Below are 20,539 nucleotides of genomic sequence, written 5' to 3' on the forward strand. Positions count from 1 at the left end.
GTCTGCACGCTTAAGGTTTCGATGACAGTTATATTATGAGTTTATGAGTTGTGATGTACCGAAGTTAGTTCGGAGTCCCGGATGTGATCACGGACATGACGAGGAGTCTCGAAATGGTCGAGACATAAAGATTGATATATTGGACGGCAATATTCGGACACCGGAAGTGTTCCGGGTGATTTTGGAGAAAACCGGAGAGCCGGAGGGTTACCGGAACCCTCCTGGAAGAAGTAATGGGCCATATGGGCCTTAGTGGAGAGAGAGGGGCTGCCAGAGGTGGGCCGCGCGCCTCCTCCCCCCTGGTCCGAATTGGACTAGGAGAGGGGGGGGGGGCGGCGCCCCCCTTTCCCTCTCCCTCCCCACTTCTTTCCCCCTCCTAGTAGGAGTCCTACTCCTACTAGGAGGAGGACTCCTACTAGGAGGAGGACTCCTCCTGGCGCGCCTATAGGGGCCGGCCGGCCTCCTCCCCTTGCTCCTTTATATACGGGGGCAGGGGGCACCCCTAGATACACAAGTTGATCTTCGTGATCGTTCCTTAGCCGTGTGCGGTGCCTCCCTTCACCATATTCCACCTCGGTCATATTGTAGCGGTGCTTAGGCGAAGCCCTGCGACGGTAGAACATCAAGATCGTCACCACGCCGTCGTGCTGACGGAACTCCTCCCTGACGCTTTGCTGGATCGGAGCCCGGGGATCGTCATCGAGCTGAACGTGTGCTAGAACTCGGAGGTGCCGTAGTTTCGGTGCTTGATCGGTCGGGCCGTGGAGACGTACGACTACATCAACCAAACGCTTCCGTTGTTGATCTACAAGGGTACGTAGATCACACTCTCCCCTCTCGTTGCTATGCATCACCATGATCTTGCGTGTGCGTAGGATTTTTTTTTGAAATTACTACGTTCCCCAACAGCTATACTATCGGGCCGTGATCACTTGAGAGGTGATCACGGGTTTGTACTTATCTTTCCCTAATAATAAAGCACGGATTGAGTCTTCAGGTTCACCGTCACGGCGTTTTTACACAAAGGTCCCTGTATTCTGGCTAATTTAACCCACAGTACTTTTTAAGTCAAAAACGTTTCGTTCTGCACGAGTAGACTTAGAAAAAAACACAGGCGCATGCCACACGGACACGGGCATCTCCCCAATACCTATGACCCCAACTCCCTCCAGCGCCGCCGCCGCCGCCCCCCTCTTCTGCAACCACCACGCCGTCCGCGCAGCCCTAAAGCACGCTGCTCCTTTCCCTTCCCAAGCCGCCCTGGATCTGGCGATGGAGGTGGCCGCCGTCGTGGCCATGGAGGTCTCGCCAGCCGCCTTCGAAGTCCTACATCCCCGATATCGACGGGATTGCAGCCGCCTGGCCAAGGTTGTCGGCCCTCGACGAGCTCCTCCATAAATTTTGGTTCCCCATAGTGCCTACGGGCCGCCTCTCCCTCTCCATCCTACGCCCCTCCTTCTCCACTTCAGATTTCGGCTGAAGATCGCCTCTCCCTATTCCCCTTCCAATCTGGAGCACAGGCGGAGAGCCTGGTTGTGTGCGGCGGAGATGGCGCCCCGCCTTTGCGCCTCATAAGGCTGGGCGTAGCTTCGCCGAGGCCATGACCTCTCCAGGTATCGATCTAAAACAGATCACCAACCCATTGGAACCTCTCCCTGTCTCTTTCTTCTCCATCTTCCTCATACGGAGTACTATCCAATGGTACCTTAGTTTTTGTATAGTTAGCTAGCAGAGACTCAATAGTAGCATTTTTTGCCTGTACATCATAGCCATGCCCTGGAGAGACGCAAATTAGTGCAGTTAACAAGAAGCAATTGACGAAGATCTTACGAGATGGCTTGCAAATCCAGATATCAAACATAATTTTGGTAATATATATTATGTATGCAATAGTTTGAAGGGATGCTTACCAGGTATGTACCACTGAAAATCTAGGTCCAGTAACTATCCAGTTGCAAATTCACTGCAAGTTTGTGTAACAAATATATATACATCAACTAGGATTTAGGTTTAACCGTTTAAGTCTGTGGTACAATTGAAAGACTAGGGAGAAGAGGGTGGATTGTACTACCTGATCGCTTGCTGTACATCTGAAAGAGATTCAGTTCGTTTGAATATTCTGATTTTGCGACATGGTCGCCAGTGAATAGTGCCTTTAGCAGTTTGGTCAACAAGTAGACCGAGCCCAACATAAAATGGTTTCATTTTCATGAGTGAATCTTACCTTAGATGATTAGGAGAAGATCAGTATGGAACCACATAACTATTGGTAAAATGATCGTTAATTAATGACATCATTACCATCCAGCCATCTTGTCTTTCCAAAGAACAACATACGAGCTTCGTTCTCTAAAGTTTAAGAATAATACAACCATCTTGCCTTTTGAAAGAATAACAAAGATAAATATAGAACCGTGTAAGTCTGAACATACATGTGGGTCAAAAACATGTAGTATGCTCCACCGAGATTCTCAATCTTGTCCACCAGTATCGGCTTATACCTTGGACTAAAATATTAAGAGGTTATCATAACAACTATAGCGAATATAATCACTGTTTTCAGATCAAATAAGGAATCGATCTCATGATGGTCGATGCTTGATGCAACGGAGGATCACAGGTGTACTGCCTGCAGTTTCAATTTAACCGGGCAGTTGCCATCATCGTGAGACTTGCCAACTTGAGGAACTACAACGATTCTTTGTTCCAGCCATATCCCATCCACCGGGCCGGAGCTTTCACGTCACCTACAATGCACAGTGCTCGCGGCTCGCCGTTGGCGCCAGCCTCGTTGACGCACTCCCGGAACCCCTCAAGCAGCTCATGCTCGTTCGGTCATGCAGGACGGCGCTGTAGCACTATCGTTGGATGTGAATCGCTTCAAAACCGGAAGCAGCGTGCGCGCTGATGTGGCGTGTTTCCTCCTTTGCTACACTCTGATTGACTGATGGTTAGATGGTTGATGTTGCAGTCTGATGAGGCCTAGCGGGTGTGGCTTCTGCTGAAATTTTTTACACCAGCAGCTCCTGGTGAGTTTGATCCCCTGAGTCATTATAGAGGAAGTGAGAATGTCAGAAAGGAGAAGAAGAAAAAACCTTGCTACCGGGGATGACATCCACACCATTTTGTGTGTGTTGGTGGAGTGATTGAACCATGGCAATCAGAGCTGACATCACATCTCCCTTCCTCATACACACTTTTTGGGTAGTTGTGCATCTATATTCCATTCTGCACACCAAGAGATTATGTTGTTTTTATTTTACTGAAGCAGTTACGATTTAGTAGTACATCGTTATCATTCTCAACAAATTCATACATGACACCTTTGATAAGAAAGAACTTTCAGCGATTGAGTTACTTTATTCGACTTTATGTTTTTCAGGAGGGGAGTCCGGGAGGCGGGACAGCCGGCAGCGGCGCCATTCTGTTTGGGGATGCTTGGATCTGGTGATGCTAGAGCATGGGAACGGGAAACATCACCTCAGCTATGGAATTTCAAATAGCCAATTTACCTTTCTCCCTAAAGATTTCTTACACTGCTGTCAGTATCATTGCTCTTGGGGTCTAGATTTTGTTAATATCAAAATCTGGGTACTTACCAGCAAACGAGTTGTTGATCTATTTACTTAGTCAAGTTCATTTATGCTATGTTCTTCAGTCAAGCTTTAGATTCTAGCCTTTATTAAATAGCAATGATGTTGTTCAAAACCTGCTAATGTCAGAAATCCTACTGCCCAGCAGGAGTTCTAGAATTCTAGTGCATCTGGTTTCTATAACATGGTTTGCCAACCGTGGTAAGCACTGCTCAGTGTGTGGCAGCTTTTCATTAGGATTGGAAACAAGATTTGAGATACAGGTGTAGGTCAAATTTTGCAAAAATTATGGGTCTGCAGGTAGAAAGTTACATGTAGGAAATTTTACAATTTTCTGAGAGTAAAAATTCAAGCATGAATTTGAATATAGTTCCATGATTTTTTTGCTGACAAGTTTTCTTATATTTACATCTCTTTCTATGGTATAGGAATTTATACGCCTACTTAACTGTTCAAAGATATCCCTTTTGTTTGTCGATTCGAAGTTACCACATATAAGCTTGAGTCCATGTGAACTGACACACAGTTTGGAACAAAATAAAACTTAGTACTGTAGTACAGTTTGGTGGATAAACTACTACTTACCTCGACATTCTAATAATTTGTAATAATGATAGTTGGCATTGGTCATGCAAGACCGCTTGCATGAAATTAGTGGCTTGCTTCTGTTGTGCTCTTCAAAAATTATGTTGCTTCAGTTTATTTTACATTTTTTAATTTACTGTTTTTTGCGAAACAAAAGTACTAGAGAATATTATTCTACATTATTTTCAACCGCTACATTTTATCTGTTTGCGGTATGACTGTATGGTTCTCAATCAAAGAAGAGGCCCAACAGTCTCTTTCGGGACTTTTTATCACCACATATATAATCTTATAGAACTAGGAGTCGAGAACTAAAATTCCCCAAAAGATCATATATGCTTGATGTGTGTGAACATATTGGAGGGAGGCGGTTCCAATGATGGCTCGGTTCCTGCACAGTGTAACACCCCAGATGTAATTTACCGTATATGTATCCCAACTCTTGCCGTTTCCGGCCTAAGTTATTTTATTTTCCTCGGGTTCGGGTTTTGTCTCCGTGTTTTGTTTCTTTTGTCATGCATCTCATATCACGTCATTATGTGCATTGCATCCGCATACGTGTTCGTCTCATGCATCCGAGCATTTTCCCCGTTGTCCGTTTTGCATTCCGGTGCTCCTATCTCCTTCGGTGCCCCTTTCTACCTCTTTCGTGTGTGGGGGTTAGACATTTCTGGATTGGGCTGAGGCTTGCCATGCGGCCTTGGTTTACTACCGGTAGACCGCCTGTCAAGTTTCGTGTCATTTGGACTTTGTTTGATACTCCAATGGTTAACCGAGGGACCGAAAAGTCCTCGTGTGTGTTGCCAACACCCCTTCAATTTGGCCTAAAACCCACTTAAACCCTCTCCATCGTCTCGGTCGTTCGATCACGATCGCGTGGCCGAAAACCGCACTCCATTTGGAGCTTCCTAGCTCCCTCTACGCCTATAAATAGATCCCCATTCTAAATCCCGGATCCCCTCTTTTCAAACCCTAGATTTCCTGCTCCCCTCGCCGCCGACGTGTGCGAATTGGGCCGGGCACGACCGCCTGCCGCCGCTGACCAATGGGACGCCGCCACGTCAGCCCTGCGGCGCCCCACATCGCCGCCTCCACCGCGGGCCCGTGAGCCCACGGCCGGCCCCCGCGGCCCATCGCGCGCGCGCCGCCGCTCGTCTGCCCCGCCGCCCGGCTCCTCACTCGCACCGCCTCGATCCGCCTTCGCGCCGCCGCCGCCTCGCCACCTCCTCGCCGGCGACCGCCGCTCCACCGTGCCGGCGACCGTCGCCTCGGCGTCCCTCGCCGCGCCGCCCCGCCCCGACGACGACTCCGGCCTCCTCCCCGCTCGTCTTCCTCCAGTCCAGCCGACCCCGACGTCAACTCCGGTGGAACGGCGACGAACCTCGATTTCCGTGCATGAGCCCAATCCAGATCTGGATCTGAGAGAGGGTTGACTTTCCCCCTCTCCCCTTATTTTTTTTAGCGATTTTCACCATGTTGTATCTCTGCATCCGTACCTCCGATTTGCACGTGTAGCATATGAAAATGTTCGTCTCAACGAGTACATAATTTCATCTCATTGAATCATTTTCATTTGAGCTCATCTTGATGCCTGAAATACTGTTGGAAGAGGGCTATGTGATAAACTTGGCAGATCTATTTCATCAAATAGATATTTGTCATTTTTTCCATGATTAATGAGTGCATGATATGCTCCTGAGCTCTACATGAGTTTTGTTATATGCCATGCCATCTTTACAGAGGTGCTTACCATGTATTTTTGTGATATGTGTGGTAACTAGCACAAACTTGCAAAGTAGCGTAATCGGTAATGCTGATTTCAGGAACTTAGAATTTCACTAAGTCATTGTTCTGTTTTTGTCGGTATGCCATATGTTCATGTTGTTTCCTAGTGATCCGTGCCTATTTTGAGGATGATCAGTAAGGATGATTTGTTAACCTTGTGGTGCTCTATCCATCCATGTCTTTGTTTGAATTTATGGAGCACCCTAGCTTGAGACAGTCGAGCTCTACTTTTGCTATTTCGTGAATCCTGGCAGATTGTTGACTTGTTAGCGATTTTGCCGAGGATGTTGCTATTGATCCGTACATCCTATGTTGTTGTTCTTGCCATGTCTAGCTTCTATGCCATGTATTCTTGATGGTTGTATGCTTAGTTTGTGATGTCATGCTCTGTAGTGAGTGCATCGATCTCGTAAACATGCCTACTCGTTAACTGATTTGCATGCTCCAGTTTTTCTCTAAGTCTGAGATCTGTTTATGTTTTTGCCATGTTCACATGCTTGCAATTGTATTTTCTGATCTCTTTTGGCTCAAGGTCACTAAGGGACTTTTGTTAAGTGCTTTGAGTAACTTCATGCCATGCCTTGCTTTGCCATGTTAAGTTCCTGTAGCATGTAGTTTTCATGCTCCAAAGTGTGCTTCCTGATGATATATTCCAGACTTGTGTTAATTTCACTAAGTCTGAAACCTGTTATCATTTGCATTTTTGCCATGCTTTTTTGAACCTGTTATTGGATGAATTAGCCATAGCTCAGTGTTCATCTTTTGTCAAGCATCATGAATGGATCACTGCCATGTATTTTGTTGTCATGTTTGAGTTATGTAGCATATTTATCTTGATGCATTTAGATGGCTACTTGCTGATTATCGCAGACCGGTGCCATATTTGTTTTGCTTGCCATTTCCAAACCGTGCATCCGATTCCGATGATGTTTATATCGTTTTCAACCGAAATCACCTCATCTTTCCAGTGGCACTCTTGGATTTCCAAGTTAAGGCCAGATTCAATCATTCCTTGTCAAATCTTGCATATGCATCACATACCGCATCCCGCATAGCATACCATGTTTGCATCATGTTGTTTGAGCATTGCACGTGGTTGATTGTGTTACTTTTGCTAGTTTGTCTTGTTTGGGTAGAGCCGGGGGACGAGTTCGCGAACAAGGAGCCCGTTGAGTTTGCTTACGAGGATCAAGTCAACTCTGACAACTTTGCAGGCAAGATGATCACACCCTCGAAATCACTTCTATCTTTGCTTCCTAGATGCTCGCTCTTTTGCTATGCCTATGCTACGATACCTATCACTTGCTTATCATGCCCCCCAAATTGCCAAGTCAAACCTCTAACCCACCATGTCCTAGCAAACCGTTGATTGGCTATGTTACCGCTTTGCTCAGCCCCTCTTATAGCGTTGCTAGTTGCAGGTGAAGATTGGAGATCGTTCCTTGTTGGAACATTGTTTATTGTTGGGATATCACTATATTATCTTGTTATCTTAATGCATCTATATACCTGGTAAAGGGTGGAAGATTTGGCCTTTTGCCTAGTGTTTTGTTCCACTCTTGCTGCCCTAGTTTCCGTCATATCGGTGTTATGTTCCCGGATTTTGCGTTCCTTACGCGGTTGGGTTATAATGGGAACCCCTTAACAGTTCGCTTTGAATAAAACTCCTCCAGCAATGCTTAACCTTGTTTTTACCATTTTCCACCTAGCCTCTTTTTCCCTTGGGTTTTCGGAGCCCAAGGGTCATCTTATTTAACCCCCCCTCCAGGCCAGTGCTCCTCTGAGTGTTGGTCCGACTGAGCTGCCTGCGGGGCCACCTCGGGGAAACTTGAGGGTTGGTTTTACTCGTAGCTAGTCTCATCTGAGTGTGCCCTGAGAACGAGATATGTGCAGCTCCTATCAGGATTTGTCGGCACATTCGGGCGGTGTTGCTGGACTTGTTTTACCATTGTCGAGGATGTCTTGTAAAACCGGGATGCCGAATCTGATCGGAATGTCTCGGGAGAAGGAATATCCTTCGTTGACCGTGAGAGCTTGTGATGGGCTAAGTTGTGACTCCCCTGCAGGGATTTGAACTTTCGAAAGCCGTGCCCGCGGTTATGGGCAGATGAGAATTTGTTAATATCCGGTTGTAGATAACATGAAACTTAACTTAATTAAAATGAATCAACCGCGTGTGTAACCATGATGGTCTCTTCTCGGTGGAGTCCGGGAAGTGAACACGGTGTTGGAGTAATGCTTGACGTAGGTTGTTCTAGGATCACTTCTTGATCATAGTTCTTCGTTCGTGCTTTGCCATCTCTTCTCGCTCTTTTTCGCGAACAGGTTAGCCACCATATATGCTAGTCGCTTGCTACAGCTCCACATATTACCTTGCCTTACCTATAAGCTTAAATAGTCTTGATCGCGAGGGTGCGAGATTGTTGAGCCCCCGTGACTCACAGTTTACTTCCAAAACCAGATGCAGGGACCGATGATACAGTTCCAGGTGATACGCTTGAGCTCAGGTGGGAGTTCGATGAAGACTCACGCCATTACTATGTGTCTTTCCCAGATAATCAGTAGTGGTGCCCAGTTGGGGCGATCGGGGACCGTGTCGCATGTTGGGGTTGATCTTTATTTTGGTACCGTAGTCGGACCATGAGTGTATTGGATGATTGTAATGTTATTCATGTATTTGTGTGACGTGGCGAGTGTAAGCCAACTATGTATCCTTTCCCCTTTTATATATTTACATGGGTTGTTGTGAAGATTACCTTACTTGCGACATTGCTTACAATGCGGTTATGCCTCTAAGTCGTGCTTCGACACATAGGAGATATAGCCGCATCGAGGGCGTTACAAGTTGGTAATCAGAGCCTTCCCCGACCTTAGGAACCCCCTGCTTGATCGAATCGTTGGCGTTGTTGAGTCTAGAAAAAAATGTTTTGAGTCATTTAGGATTATATATATGGGAGAGTTTAGGAATTCTTTTTACTCCCTAGTCCCTTGATCGCTCTGGTAAGGCATCCTGACGTAGAGTTTTGACTCTTCTCTTCTCAAATTTCACTAAATTTTTTTTAGGATCACGCGGGTATCTTGTAGTCGTTCCGATTGATTTGTGACGACAACATTGTTCTTGGTGCCTCCTGTCATTTAGGGGTTGTGGCAGTGTCCCGGGGAGTTGAGCTCCGAGGTGTTGTCGTCACAATTTTATCGTTGAGATTCTGGAATACCTGAGTTTCGCCGACATCGAAAATCTCTTTTATGCAGTTGTTGGTGAGATAACCTCGACGCCACCCAGTACTGGGGCGGGAGTTCGGGAGTATTGCGATAACTTGTATAACGGATGCTTTTCGAAGGTTGAGGTAGACGATTTCCAAAGTTTTTCTCGGTTATGTGTTGAAGGATGGATACAGCTGGATGTAGGATTTGCTAGATTTGGGTGAGATATTATGCTTCCCCTGTACCCCCAACACATGATTGCATAACCGAGAAGGTTCGGGAGTTTCATAGGTGGGAATTCTTGTAGCTCTAGTTCTTCTTCCACGGATATTTGGTTTGAGATTGGGTGATCCTTACCGAGTATTCGTTCTTGTTCCGTACCTTGTTGTTTTTCTTCTACCTCAAATTCTAAGTGGCTTCTCAATTTATGGATATGTGACCATTTCAATTGGAATACATTCGTTCATTTTGTTTGGATGTGAAGACTATATGTTGCAATTTCAACCCGTTTGATTCAGCTTCAATATTTGTCCGTCAATGTGCTAATGGATGTCAACCTCTTCAGGATGGCTCCTCCAATGCGCACGACTCCGAATCCTAATCCGCCACCACCACGTCCACCTCCGGAGGCATGGCAAGCTGTGATGGCCGCTACCAATGCAAACACGTAGCTGATCATGCAACTTCTTCAAGAGCGCAATCAAGGGAACCAGGGTCAAGGCAACAATCAGAATCACTTTGCTACACTCAACCAGTTCCTTGCTAACTAGCCAAAGACCTTCAGCAATTGTGTTGAGGCAACAGACGCTGATGATTGGCTCGTGGACATATGCAAGCATTTCGAGTGTAGTAACGTCAGGCCTGAGGACTTTGTCAAGTTCGCTTCCTTCCAACTCAAAGACCAGGCCGCAGAATGGTTTCAGCAGTACAAAGATTCCAGAGGAGGCCGTGTGATTACCTGGGATGAATTCCGTCAAGACTTCAAAGCTCATAATATTCCTCAGAGCGTGGTTGAAAGCAAGCGCGAGGAATTCCGCGACCTGAAGCAAGGCTCTATGTCTGTTTACGTGTACAACAAGATGTTTCAGAAGCTCGCCCGTTTTGCTAAGCAGGATGTTCCTGATGAGAAGAGCATGATATACCAGTTCAGGGGTGGTCTCAGAGAAGAAATCCAGCTAGCTCTCGTTCTCTTTGAGCCCAAGAGGTACGATGAGTTTTACAACATGGCAATGAAGCAAGAGACTGCTCAACTGAAGTGTGATGCTTCCATGAAGCGAGTCAGAGATGCTACTCCTTCTTCCTCAACTCAAGTGGCTAAGCAGCAGAAGTATTGGCTTCCTCCTCCTCCGTTCCGTCAGCCTTATCAGCAGAAGAGCAAAGGTGGCAGTGGATCTTCCCACCCACCCAACCCTGGCTTTCAGAACAAGACTTCGTCTCAAGCTCCAAGATCGAGTGCTCCGTATCACCGTCCGCTTTAAGAGGACACATGCAAAAAGTGCCAACAGAAGGGTCACTATGCCAACAAATGCTTCAATCAGAGGCGTCTCCCTCCTCCTCCTCCTCCTGTGAGATCGGCAAGTACAGCTGTGGTCAAGCATAACCCCAAGCACGCCAAGGTCAACTTGATGAAAGCAGCTCAGGCAGAGGACTCGTCAGATGTCATCATGGGTAACCTTCGTGTTAACGATATTCTAACTAAAGTACTTTTTGACTCTGGTGCATCACATTCCTTCATGTCATTCCCTTTTGCATCGGAGAACAATTTTGGTACTAAGGCATTACCTAGAGCATTGCAAGTTGTTCCCCGGCTAAGCGTCTGAGTTCTAGAATGATGGTTCCGGATATTGCTATCATGATGGGTGATTTCAAGTTTTTGGCTTCTCCAATGGTCCTTGGTAACTCGGATATTGATCTTATTCTTGGGATGGACTGGCTTTCTAAGCACAAGGCTCAGCTTGATTGTGCAGCCAGGCAGATTCAATCGACTCATTCGTCTGAGGATGTAATTGTCTTTGCCGCTAGGGATAATACCATCTGTCTGTTTTCTCTCAATGAGAAGGGTGAACTGGATGCCATCTCTCAAATTCCAGTCGTTTGCGAATATCAAGACGTCTTTCCAGAAGAGCTTCCAGGAATGCCTCCGCACCAGCTAGTTGAATTCGTCATCGATCTTGAGCCTGGCACGAAACCTATTTGCAAACGTCCTTACAAGCTTGGACCTGAAGAGTTGAAGGAGCTGAAGAAGCAACTCGATATTCAAGAGCGAATGGGTCTCATCTGACCTAGTTCTTCTCCGTGGGGTTGTGGAGTTCTTTTTGTGAAGAAGAAGGATGGAACGGACCGACTTTGTGTTGACTACCGTCCATTGAACAAGAAGACTATAAAGAATAAGTACCCACTTCCCAACATCAACGAGCTGTTTGAACAACTCAAAGGTGCTCAAGTATTCTCCAAGCTTGATCTCCGTATGGGCTATCACCAGATTCGAATTCGTGAGCAAGATATCCCCAAGACGGCTTTTAGAACAAGCTATGGCTCATATGAATACACTGTCATGTCTTTTGGCCTCGTCAACGCTCCTCCGACTTTCTCTCGCATGATGAACTTCATCTTCAACCCCTACACAAATGAATTCATCTTGGTCTACCTCGATGACATTCTGATCTTTTCGAAGAACAAGGAAGATCATGCCAAGCACTTGCGGTGCTCGATAAGCTCAGAGAACACCAGTTCTATGCCAAGTTCTCAAAGTGCGAGTTTTGGCTCAATGAGGTTCTCTATCTTGGGCATATCATCTCTGCCAAGGGCATAGCGATGAATCCTGAGAAGGTGTCTGCAATTGTGAATTGGGAACCACCTCAGAACGTGAAGCAACTCCGCAGCTTCCTTGGTCTCGCAAGCTATTGTCGAAGGTTCGTTGAGAACTTTTCAAAGATCGCGAATCCTCTTTCAAACCTTCTCCAAAAGCACGTGAAGTACATTTGGTCTCCTGAATGTGACATCGCTTTCAACACCTTGAAAGAGAAATTAGTCACTGCTCCAGTTCTGACTCCTCCTGATGAATCCAAACCGTTCGAGGTCTTCTGTGATGCCTCTCTCCAAGGTCTTGGTGCAGTGTTGATGCAAGAGAAGAAAGTTGTGGCTTATACCTCTCGCCAGTTGAAGCCCAACAAGAAGAACTACCCCACTCATGACCTCGAGTTGGCGGCAGTTGTGCATGCTCTTTTGACTTGGAGACATCTCTTACTGGGACGAAAAGTGGACATCTTCACTGACCACAAGAGTCTCAAGTACATCTTCACTCAGCCTAATATCAACCTCAGGCAGACTCGTTGGGTCGAAATGATTCAAGAGTATAATCCGAGCATCGAATATACTCCAGGCAAGGCCAATGTGATTGCTGACGCATTGAGTAGGAAGGCTTACTGCAACAGTTTGATTCTCAAGCCTTACCAACCCGAGCTTTGTGAAGCTTTCCGCAAACTCAATCTGCAAGTTGTTCCTCAAGGTTTCCTCGCCAACCTTCAAGTCTCTCCTACTTTGGAAGATCAGATTCGTGAGGCTCAACTTCTTGATGCTATGGTGAAGAAGGTGAAGATTGGGATTGCCAAGAGTCAATCCAAGTACAAGTGCTATCGCCTTGATGACAAGGATACTCTCTTCTTCGAGGATCGCATTGTTGTGCCTAAAGGTGACCTTCGTAAAGTCATTATGAATGAGGCTCACAATTCACTCCTCTCTATCCACCCTGGGAGTACGAAGATGTACCAGGACCTCAAGCAGGCTTATTGTTGGACTCGAATGAAGCGCGAGATTGCTCAGTTCGTGAATGAATGTGATGTCTGCAGAAGAGTGAAGGCAGAACACCAACGACCAGCTGGTCTCCTCCAACCTCTTGCCATTCCAGAATGGAAGTTTGACCACATTGAGATGGACTTCGTGACTGGGTTTCCAAAGTCTAAGCGTGGCAATGATGCTATATTCATTGTCATCGACAAACTCACTAAAGTGGCTCATTTCCTGCCTATCAAAGAGTCATCACTGCAGCTCAATTGGCAGAGCTTCATACCTCTCGGATTGTCTCTCTGCACGGCATTCCACAGTTGATTTCTTCATATCGTGGCAGCATCTTTACCTCCAAGTTTTGGGATTCTTTTCAGAAGGCCATGGGCGCCAATATCCGTTTCAGCACAGCTTTTCATCCTCAAACTAGCGGTCAAGTCGAGCGTGTCAATCAGATTCTCGAAGATATGCTCAGGGCTTGCGTTATCTCTTTCGGTATGAAGTGGGAAGATTGTCTTCCATATGCCGAGTTCTCCTACAATAACAGCTTTCAAGCGAGTTCGGGCAAGGCCCCATTTGAAATTCTCTATGGCAGGAAGTGTCGTACTCCTCTTAACTGGTCAGAGACCGGTGAACGTCAACTTCTTGGAAATGACTTGATCACAGAGGCAGAGGAGATGTGCAAAGTCATTCTTGATAACCTCAAAGTAGCGCAATCGCGCCAGAAGAGCTACTATGATAGTAAGCATCATGATTTGGCTTTCGAGATCGGAGACCATGTTTACCTCCGCGTCTCTCCAATGAAAGGTACTCGTCGCTTCGGTATCAAAGGGAAGCTTGCCCCTAGATACGTGGGTCCTTTCAAGATTGTCAACAAGAGAGGCGATCTCTCCTATCAACTCGAGCTTCCCTCCAACTTTGCAAACATGCACGACGTGTTCCATGTCTCTCAGCTCCGCAAGTGCTTCAAGACCCCTGACCGCACCGTCAACTTCGAAGACATTGATCTCCAAGAAGACCTCTCTTATCGTGAGCACCCAGTTGCCATTCTTGAAGAAACTGAATGCAAGACTCGCAATAAGTCAATCAAATTCCTCAAAGTCAAGTGGTCACACCATTCCGATCGTGAAGCCACCTGGGAACACGAGGATCACCTCTGTTCCGAGTACCCGGCGTTTTTCCAGTCCTAGATCTCGGGACGAGATCCTTTCGTAGTGGTGGAGTGTTGTAACACCCCGGATGTAATTTACCTTATATGTATCCCAACTCTTGCCGTTTCCGGCCTAAGTTATTTTATTTTCCTCGGGTTCGGGTTTTGTCTCTGTGTGTTGTTGCCTTTGTCATGCATCTCATATCATGTCATCATGTGCATTGCATTCGCATACATGTTCGTCTCATGCATCCGAGCATTTTCCCCGTTGTTCGTTTTGCATTCCGGCGCTCCTATCTCCTCCGGTGCCCCTTTCTACCTCTTTCGTGTGTGGGGGTTAGACATTTCCGGATTGGGCCAAGACTTGCCATGCAGCCTTGGTTTACTACCGGTAGACCGCCTGTCAAGTTTCGTATCATTTGGACTTCGTTTGATACTCCAACGGTTAACCGAGGGACCGAAAAGGCCTCGTGTGTGTTGCAGCCCAACACCCCTCCAATTTGGCCCAAAACCCACCTAAACCCTCTCCATCGTCTCGGTCATTTGATCACGATCGCGTGGCCGAAGACCGCACTCCATTTGGAGCTTCCTAGCTCACTCTACGCCTATAAATAGATCCCCATTCTAAATCCCGGATCCCCTCTTTTCAAACCCTAGATTTCCTGCTCCCCTCGCCGCCAGACGTGTCCGAATTGGGCCGGACACGTCCGCGCGCCGCCGCCGACCAACGGGACGCCGCCAAGTCAGCCCCGCGGCGCCCCACATCGCCGCCTCCATCGTGGGCCCGTGAGCCCACGGCCGGCCCCCAGTGGCCCATCGCGCGCGCGCCGCCGCTCGTCTGCCCCGCCGCCCGGCTCCTCACTCGCGCCGCCTCGATTCGCCTTCGCGCCGCCGCCTCGCCACTTCCTCGCCAGCGACCGCCGCTCCACCGCGCCGGCGACCGTCGCCTCGCCGTCCTGCCGCGACCACCGTCGCCTCGCCGCCCCGCCCCGGCGACGACTCCGGCCTCCTCCCCGCTCGTCTTCCTCCGGTCCGGCCGACCCCGACGTCAACTCCGGTGGAACGTCGACGAACCTCTATTTCCGTGCATGAGCCCAATCCAGATCTGGACCTGAGAGAGGGTTGACTTTCCCCCTCTCCCCTTATTTTTTGGCGATTTTCACCATGTTGTATCTCTGCATCCGTAGCTCCGATTTGCACATGTAGCATATCAAAATGTTCGTCTCAACGAGTACATAATTTCATCTCATTGCATCATTTTTATTTGAGCTCATCTTGATGCCAGAAATTCTGTTGGAAGAGGGCTACGTGATAAACTTGGCAGATATGTTTCATCAAATAGATATTTGTCATTTTTGCCATGATTAATGAGTGCATGATATGCTCCTGAGCTCTACATGAGTTTTGTTATATGCCATGCCATCTTTACAGAGGTGCTTACCATGTATTTTTGTGATATGTGTGGTGACTAGCACAAGCTTGCAAAGTAGCGTAATCGGTAATGCTGATTTCAGGGACTTCGAATTTCACTAAGTCCTTATTCTGTTTTTGTCGGTATGCCATATGTTCATGTTGTTTACTAGTGATCCGTGCCTATTTTGAGGATGATCAGTAAGGATGATTTGTTAACCTTGTGGTGCTATATCCAGCCATGTCTTTGTTTGAATTTATGGAGCAACCTAGCTTGAGTCAATCGAGCTCTACTTTTGCTATTTCGTGAATCCCGGCAGATTGTTGACTTGTTAGCGATTTTGCCGAGGATGTTGCTATTGATCCGTGCATGCTATGTTGTTGTTATTGCCATGCCTAGCTTCTATGACATGTATTATTGATGTTTGTATGCTTAGTTTGTCATGCATGCTCTGTAGTGAGTGCATCGAGCTCGTAAACATGCCTACTCGTTAACTGATTTGCATGCTCCAGTTTTTCTCTAAGTCTGAGATCTATTTATGTTTTTGCCATGTTCACATGCTTGCAATTATATTTTCTGATCCCTTTTGGCTCAAGGTCACTAAGGGACTTTTGTTAAGTGATTTGAGTAGCTTCATTTCATGCCTTGCTTTGCCATGTTAAGTTCCTGTAGCATGTAGTTTTCATTCTCCAAAGTGTGCTTCCTGATGATATATTCCAGACTTGTGTTAATTTCACTAAGTCTGAAACCTGTTATCATTTGCATTTTTGCCATGCTTTTTTGAAGATGTTAATGGATGAATTAGCCGTAGATCAGTGTTCATCTTTTGTCAAGAATCATTAATGGATCCCTTCCATGTATTTTGTTGTCATGTTTGAGTTCTGTAGCATATTTATCTTGATGCATTTAGATAGCTACTTGCTGATTATCGCAAACTGGTGCCATATTTGTTTTGCTTGCCATTTTCAAACCGTGCATCCGATTCCGGTGATGTTTATATCGTTTTCAACCGAAATCACCTCACCTTTCCAGTGGCACTCTTGGATTTCCACGTTGAGGCCAGGTTCAATCATTCCTTGTCAAATCTTGCATATGCATCACATACCGCATCCCGCATAGCATACCATGTTTGCATCATGTTGTTTGAGCATTGCACGTGGTTGATTGTGTTACTTTTGCTTGTTTGTCTTGTTTGGGTAGAGCCGGGAGACGAGTTCGCGAACGAGGAGCCCGTTGAGTTTGCTTACGAGGATCAAGTCAACTCTGACAACTTTGCAGGCAAGATTATCATACCCTCGAAATCACTTCTATCTTTGCTTGCTAGATGCTCGCTCTTTTGCTATGCCTATGCTACGATACCTACCACTTGCTTATCATGCCCCCCAAATTGCCATGTCAAGCCTCTAACCCACCATGTCCTAGCAAACCGTTGATTGGTTATGTTACCGCTTTGCTCAGCCCCTCTTATAGCGTTGCTAGTTGCAGGTGAAGATTGGAGATCGTTCCTTGTTGGAACATTGTTTATTGTTGGGATATCACTATATTATCTTGTTATCTTAATGCATCTATATACCTGGTAAAGGGTGGAAGACTTGGCCTTTTTCCTAGTGTTTTGTTCCACTCTTGCCGCCCTAGTTTCCGTCATATCGGTGTTATGTTCCCGGATTTTGCGTTCCTTACGCGGTTGGGTTATAATGGGAACCCCTTGATAGTTCACTTTGAATAAAACTCCTCCAGCAATGCCCAACCTTGGTTTTACCATTTGCCACCTAGCCTCTTTTTCCCTTGGGTTTCCGGAGCCCAAGGGTCATCTTATTTAAACCCCCCCAGGCCAGTGCTCCTTTGAGTGTTGGTCCAACTGAGCTGCCTGTGGGGCCACCTCGGGGAAACTTGAGGGTTGGTTTTACTCGTAGCTAGTCTCATCTGAGTGTGCCCTGAGAACGAGATATGTGCAACTCCTATCGGGATTTGTCGGCACATTCGGGCGGTGTTGCTGGACTTGTTTTACCATTGTCAAGGATGTCTTGTAAAACCGGGATGCCGAGTCTGATCGGAATGTCTCGGGAGAAGGAATATCCTTCGTTGACCGTGAGAGCTTGTGATGGGCTAAGTTGGGACTCCCCTGCAGGGATATAACTTTCGAAAGCCGTGCCCGCGGTTATGGGAAGATGGGAATTTTTTAATGTCCGGTTGTAGATAACATGAAACTTAACTTAATTAAAATGAATCAACCGCGTGTGTAACCGTGATGGTCTCTTCTCGGCGGAGTCCAGGAAGTGAACACGGTGTTGGAGTAATGCTTGACGTAGGTTGTTCTAGGATCACTTCTTGATCATAGTTCTTCGTTCGTGCTTTGCCTTCTCTTCTCGCTCTCTTTTGCGAATAGGTTAGCCACCATATATGCTAGTCGCTTGTTGCAGCTCCACATATTACCTTGCCTTACCTATAAGCTTAAATAGTCTTGATCGCGAGGGTGCGAGATTGCTGAGTCCCCGTGACTCACAGTTTACTTCCAAAACCAGATGCAGGGACCGATGATACCGTTCCAGATGATGCGCTTGAGCTCAAGTGGGAGTTCGATGAAGACTGTTGTCGTTACTATGTGTCTTTCCCAGATGATCAGTAGTGGTGCCCAGTTGGGGCGATCAGGGACCGTGTCGCATGTTGGGGTTGATCTTTATTTTGGTACCATAGTCGGACCATGAGTGTATTGGATGATTGTAATGTTATTCATGTATTTGTGTGACGTGGCGAGTGTAAGCCAACTATGTATCCTTTCCCCTTTTATATATTTACATGGATTGTTGTGAAGATTACCTTACTTGCGACATTGCTTTCAATGCGGTTATGCCTCTAAGTCGTGCTTTGACACGTAGGAGATATAGCCGCATCGAGGGCGTTACACACAGCTTCACCGAGAGGCATATGTTGTATGAGATGTTGTATTCTTACTTCTCAGACTGTCTGTATTCTGATTTGCTCGCTAGGTGCTTGATAAAATGCCCATCCGAGCAAACAATTTGTTCTGTGCTACCTGAGAGATGCAAGTTGGATGTGGAGGACAATCATGTCCGGCCCTTAGGTTCTATGGTTAATCTGCTTAACCTGGGAGGTGGTCATCAAGTTTGAGATGGCAAGTGTAGGTGCTATGTACTGTTTTCAATGAACCAATAAAATGCATTGGCTATTTTCTACTCAGATTTGTTGGTTATTTCTAATGAAACATGAAAATACTTCTGAAAGGATTATAGTTTCGACTTGAGATTTTAGTTGTTTATGTAGACAGTAAAACTCTAGCTGTTATTTGCTAGATGGGTCGGTACCAACCCAACATTGAACAAAGAAGTTAAGGAATTGAGGTGATGTTGTTTCTTTCCGGTTACTTATAGGGTGATATATAAGTATGTGCATGCTTTCCAAGTCTGCTGATATGTTTGAACCAGTAAGTATGCCTAAATCGTCCAACTACTGATAGCTATATTTTGTTAAGTAGCACATCATGATAGCAAGTAGGACAAGGAGTACTGCTACCATAGATATATGGAAATTTGTGGTTGTATTTTGTATGACCAGTGGAAAAAATATACTGGGAAGAATCATGTATGCAATGATGCGTGCGTTCTTTAGTTTTGAAATGGTTCTCAAGATTGGCGTCTATATGATGAGCCATGGAGTGCACAAGGTTCCTATCACATATATAGGAGTCGTGATTTTCACCTCATCTCAATATTATTGTGATCAGTATCTGCTAGACAAACACATTTTCAAGCAACTAATGCAAGTAAAGTTTTTTAGTGGTAAATTACTTTTCAGGTTTCTAAACTTTTTTTTGGCCCAAGGTTTCTAAACACATACTCCCTACGTTCCTAAATATAAGTCTTTGTAGAGATTCCACTAGGTGGACTACATACGGAACAAAATGAATGAATCTACACTTAAAATGTATCTATAAACATCTGTATGTGGTTCATGGTGAAATTTCTACAAAGACTTATATTTAGGAACGGAGGAAGTACTTATATATTCTGTATAACTGGAATCCATGACTTTTTGGCTTTTAAAAAGCGTGAAGCCACTAAAATTTGGGTGTCCCCGTTGCAACGCACGGGCCCTTTTACTAGTATATATAATATGTGATACATGTGGTGACTAAAGTTGAGTCGGCTCGTAGAGTACCTACAAGTGATTCTAATGTGGGGGCTGAAGGGGCATGTGGTTCCATCCAGGTAGTGGTGGGCCTGGGTTCCCGACGGCCCCTGACTGTTACTTTGCGGTGGGGCGACAGGGCAGGTGGAGACCACCTAGGTGAGAGTTGGGCCTGGCCCTGGTCAATGTCCGCGGTTACATCAATTAACACGCTTAACGAGATCTTGGTATTTGATCTGAGTCTGGCCACTGGCCTATACGCACTAACCAACTACACGGGAACAGTTAAGGGCACTCGACGTCGTGGTATCAACCGAAGCCTTCTTGACATCAACGACTGAGTGGTGTGCACCGGGTTGGTTTGCGTAACACAACTTCCTTTGTAATGGAGGTTGCTAGGTCTGCTCACCGGCCGCGTACGCAACGTGGAGGTGTGCAATGGGCCCAGAACCCTGCGCCATAGGATTTAGACCGGCGTGCTGACCTCTCTGTTGTGCCTAGGTAGGGCTGCGACGTGCTGATCTTCCGAGGCCAGGCATGACCCAGGAAAGTGTGTTCGTCCAAAGGGGGTCGAGCATGTTGGGTTATGTGGTGCACCCCTGCAGGGAAGCTTATCTATTCGAATAGCCGTGTCCCTCAGTAAAAGGACGACCCATAGTTGTACCTTGACCTTATGAGAACTAGAACCGGATACTTAATAAAACACACCCTTTCAAGTGTCAGATACAACCAGGTGATTGCTCTCTTGCAGGGCGACGAGGAGAGGATCGCTGGGTAGGATTATGCTATGCGATGATACTTGGTTACCATCTACTCTCTTCTACTGCTTCAAGATGGAGGCTGCCAGAAGCGTAGTCCTCGATAGGACTAGCTATCCCCCTC

At 46.4% G+C, this 20,539-nt stretch overlaps 1 protein-coding gene across 2 annotated transcripts; it reads left to right on the forward strand.

Moving 5' to 3' along the window:
- Positions 1-1,106: 1,106 nt before the first annotated feature.
- LOC125537075 lies at positions 1,107-3,668 on the forward strand. 2 transcript variants are annotated; one of them, XM_048700368.1, is made up of 3 exons: positions 1,107-1,368; positions 1,521-1,613; positions 3,383-3,668. In XM_048700368.1, exons 1-3 carry the CDS (start codon positions 1,119-1,121, stop codon positions 3,628-3,630), a joined length of 591 nt encoding a protein of 196 aa, XP_048556325.1. In that variant the 5' UTR covers positions 1,107-1,118; the 3' UTR covers positions 3,631-3,668. The 2 variants fall into 2 exon arrangements, with proteins under 2 accessions (XP_048556325.1, XP_048556326.1); XM_048700369.1 differs by lacking the exon at positions 1,521-1,613.
- Positions 3,669-20,539: the final 16,871 nt, after the last annotated feature.

Source organism: Triticum urartu, chromosome 2, assembly GCF_003073215.2.
Source record: "Triticum urartu cultivar G1812 chromosome 2, Tu2.1, whole genome shotgun sequence".
In the NCBI taxonomy this organism is placed as follows: domain Eukaryota; kingdom Viridiplantae; phylum Streptophyta; class Magnoliopsida; order Poales; family Poaceae; genus Triticum; species Triticum urartu.

What these genes read in the sequence shown, in the direction of transcription:
- LOC125537075 (XM_048700368.1), top strand. Translation starts at nt 1,119, where the DNA reads ATGCCACACGGACACGGGCATCTCCCCAATACCTATGACCCCAACTCC. An exon ending in ATTGCAGCCGCCTGGCCAAG is followed by an intron (nt 1,369 to 1,520) that starts GTTGTCGGCCCT and finishes TCTGGAGCACAG; the next exon opens with GCGGAGAGCCTGGTTGTGTG. An exon ending in CGAGGCCATGACCTCTCCAG is followed by an intron (nt 1,614 to 3,382) that starts GTATCGATCTAA and finishes TATGTTTTTCAG; the next exon opens with GAGGGGAGTCCGGGAGGCGG.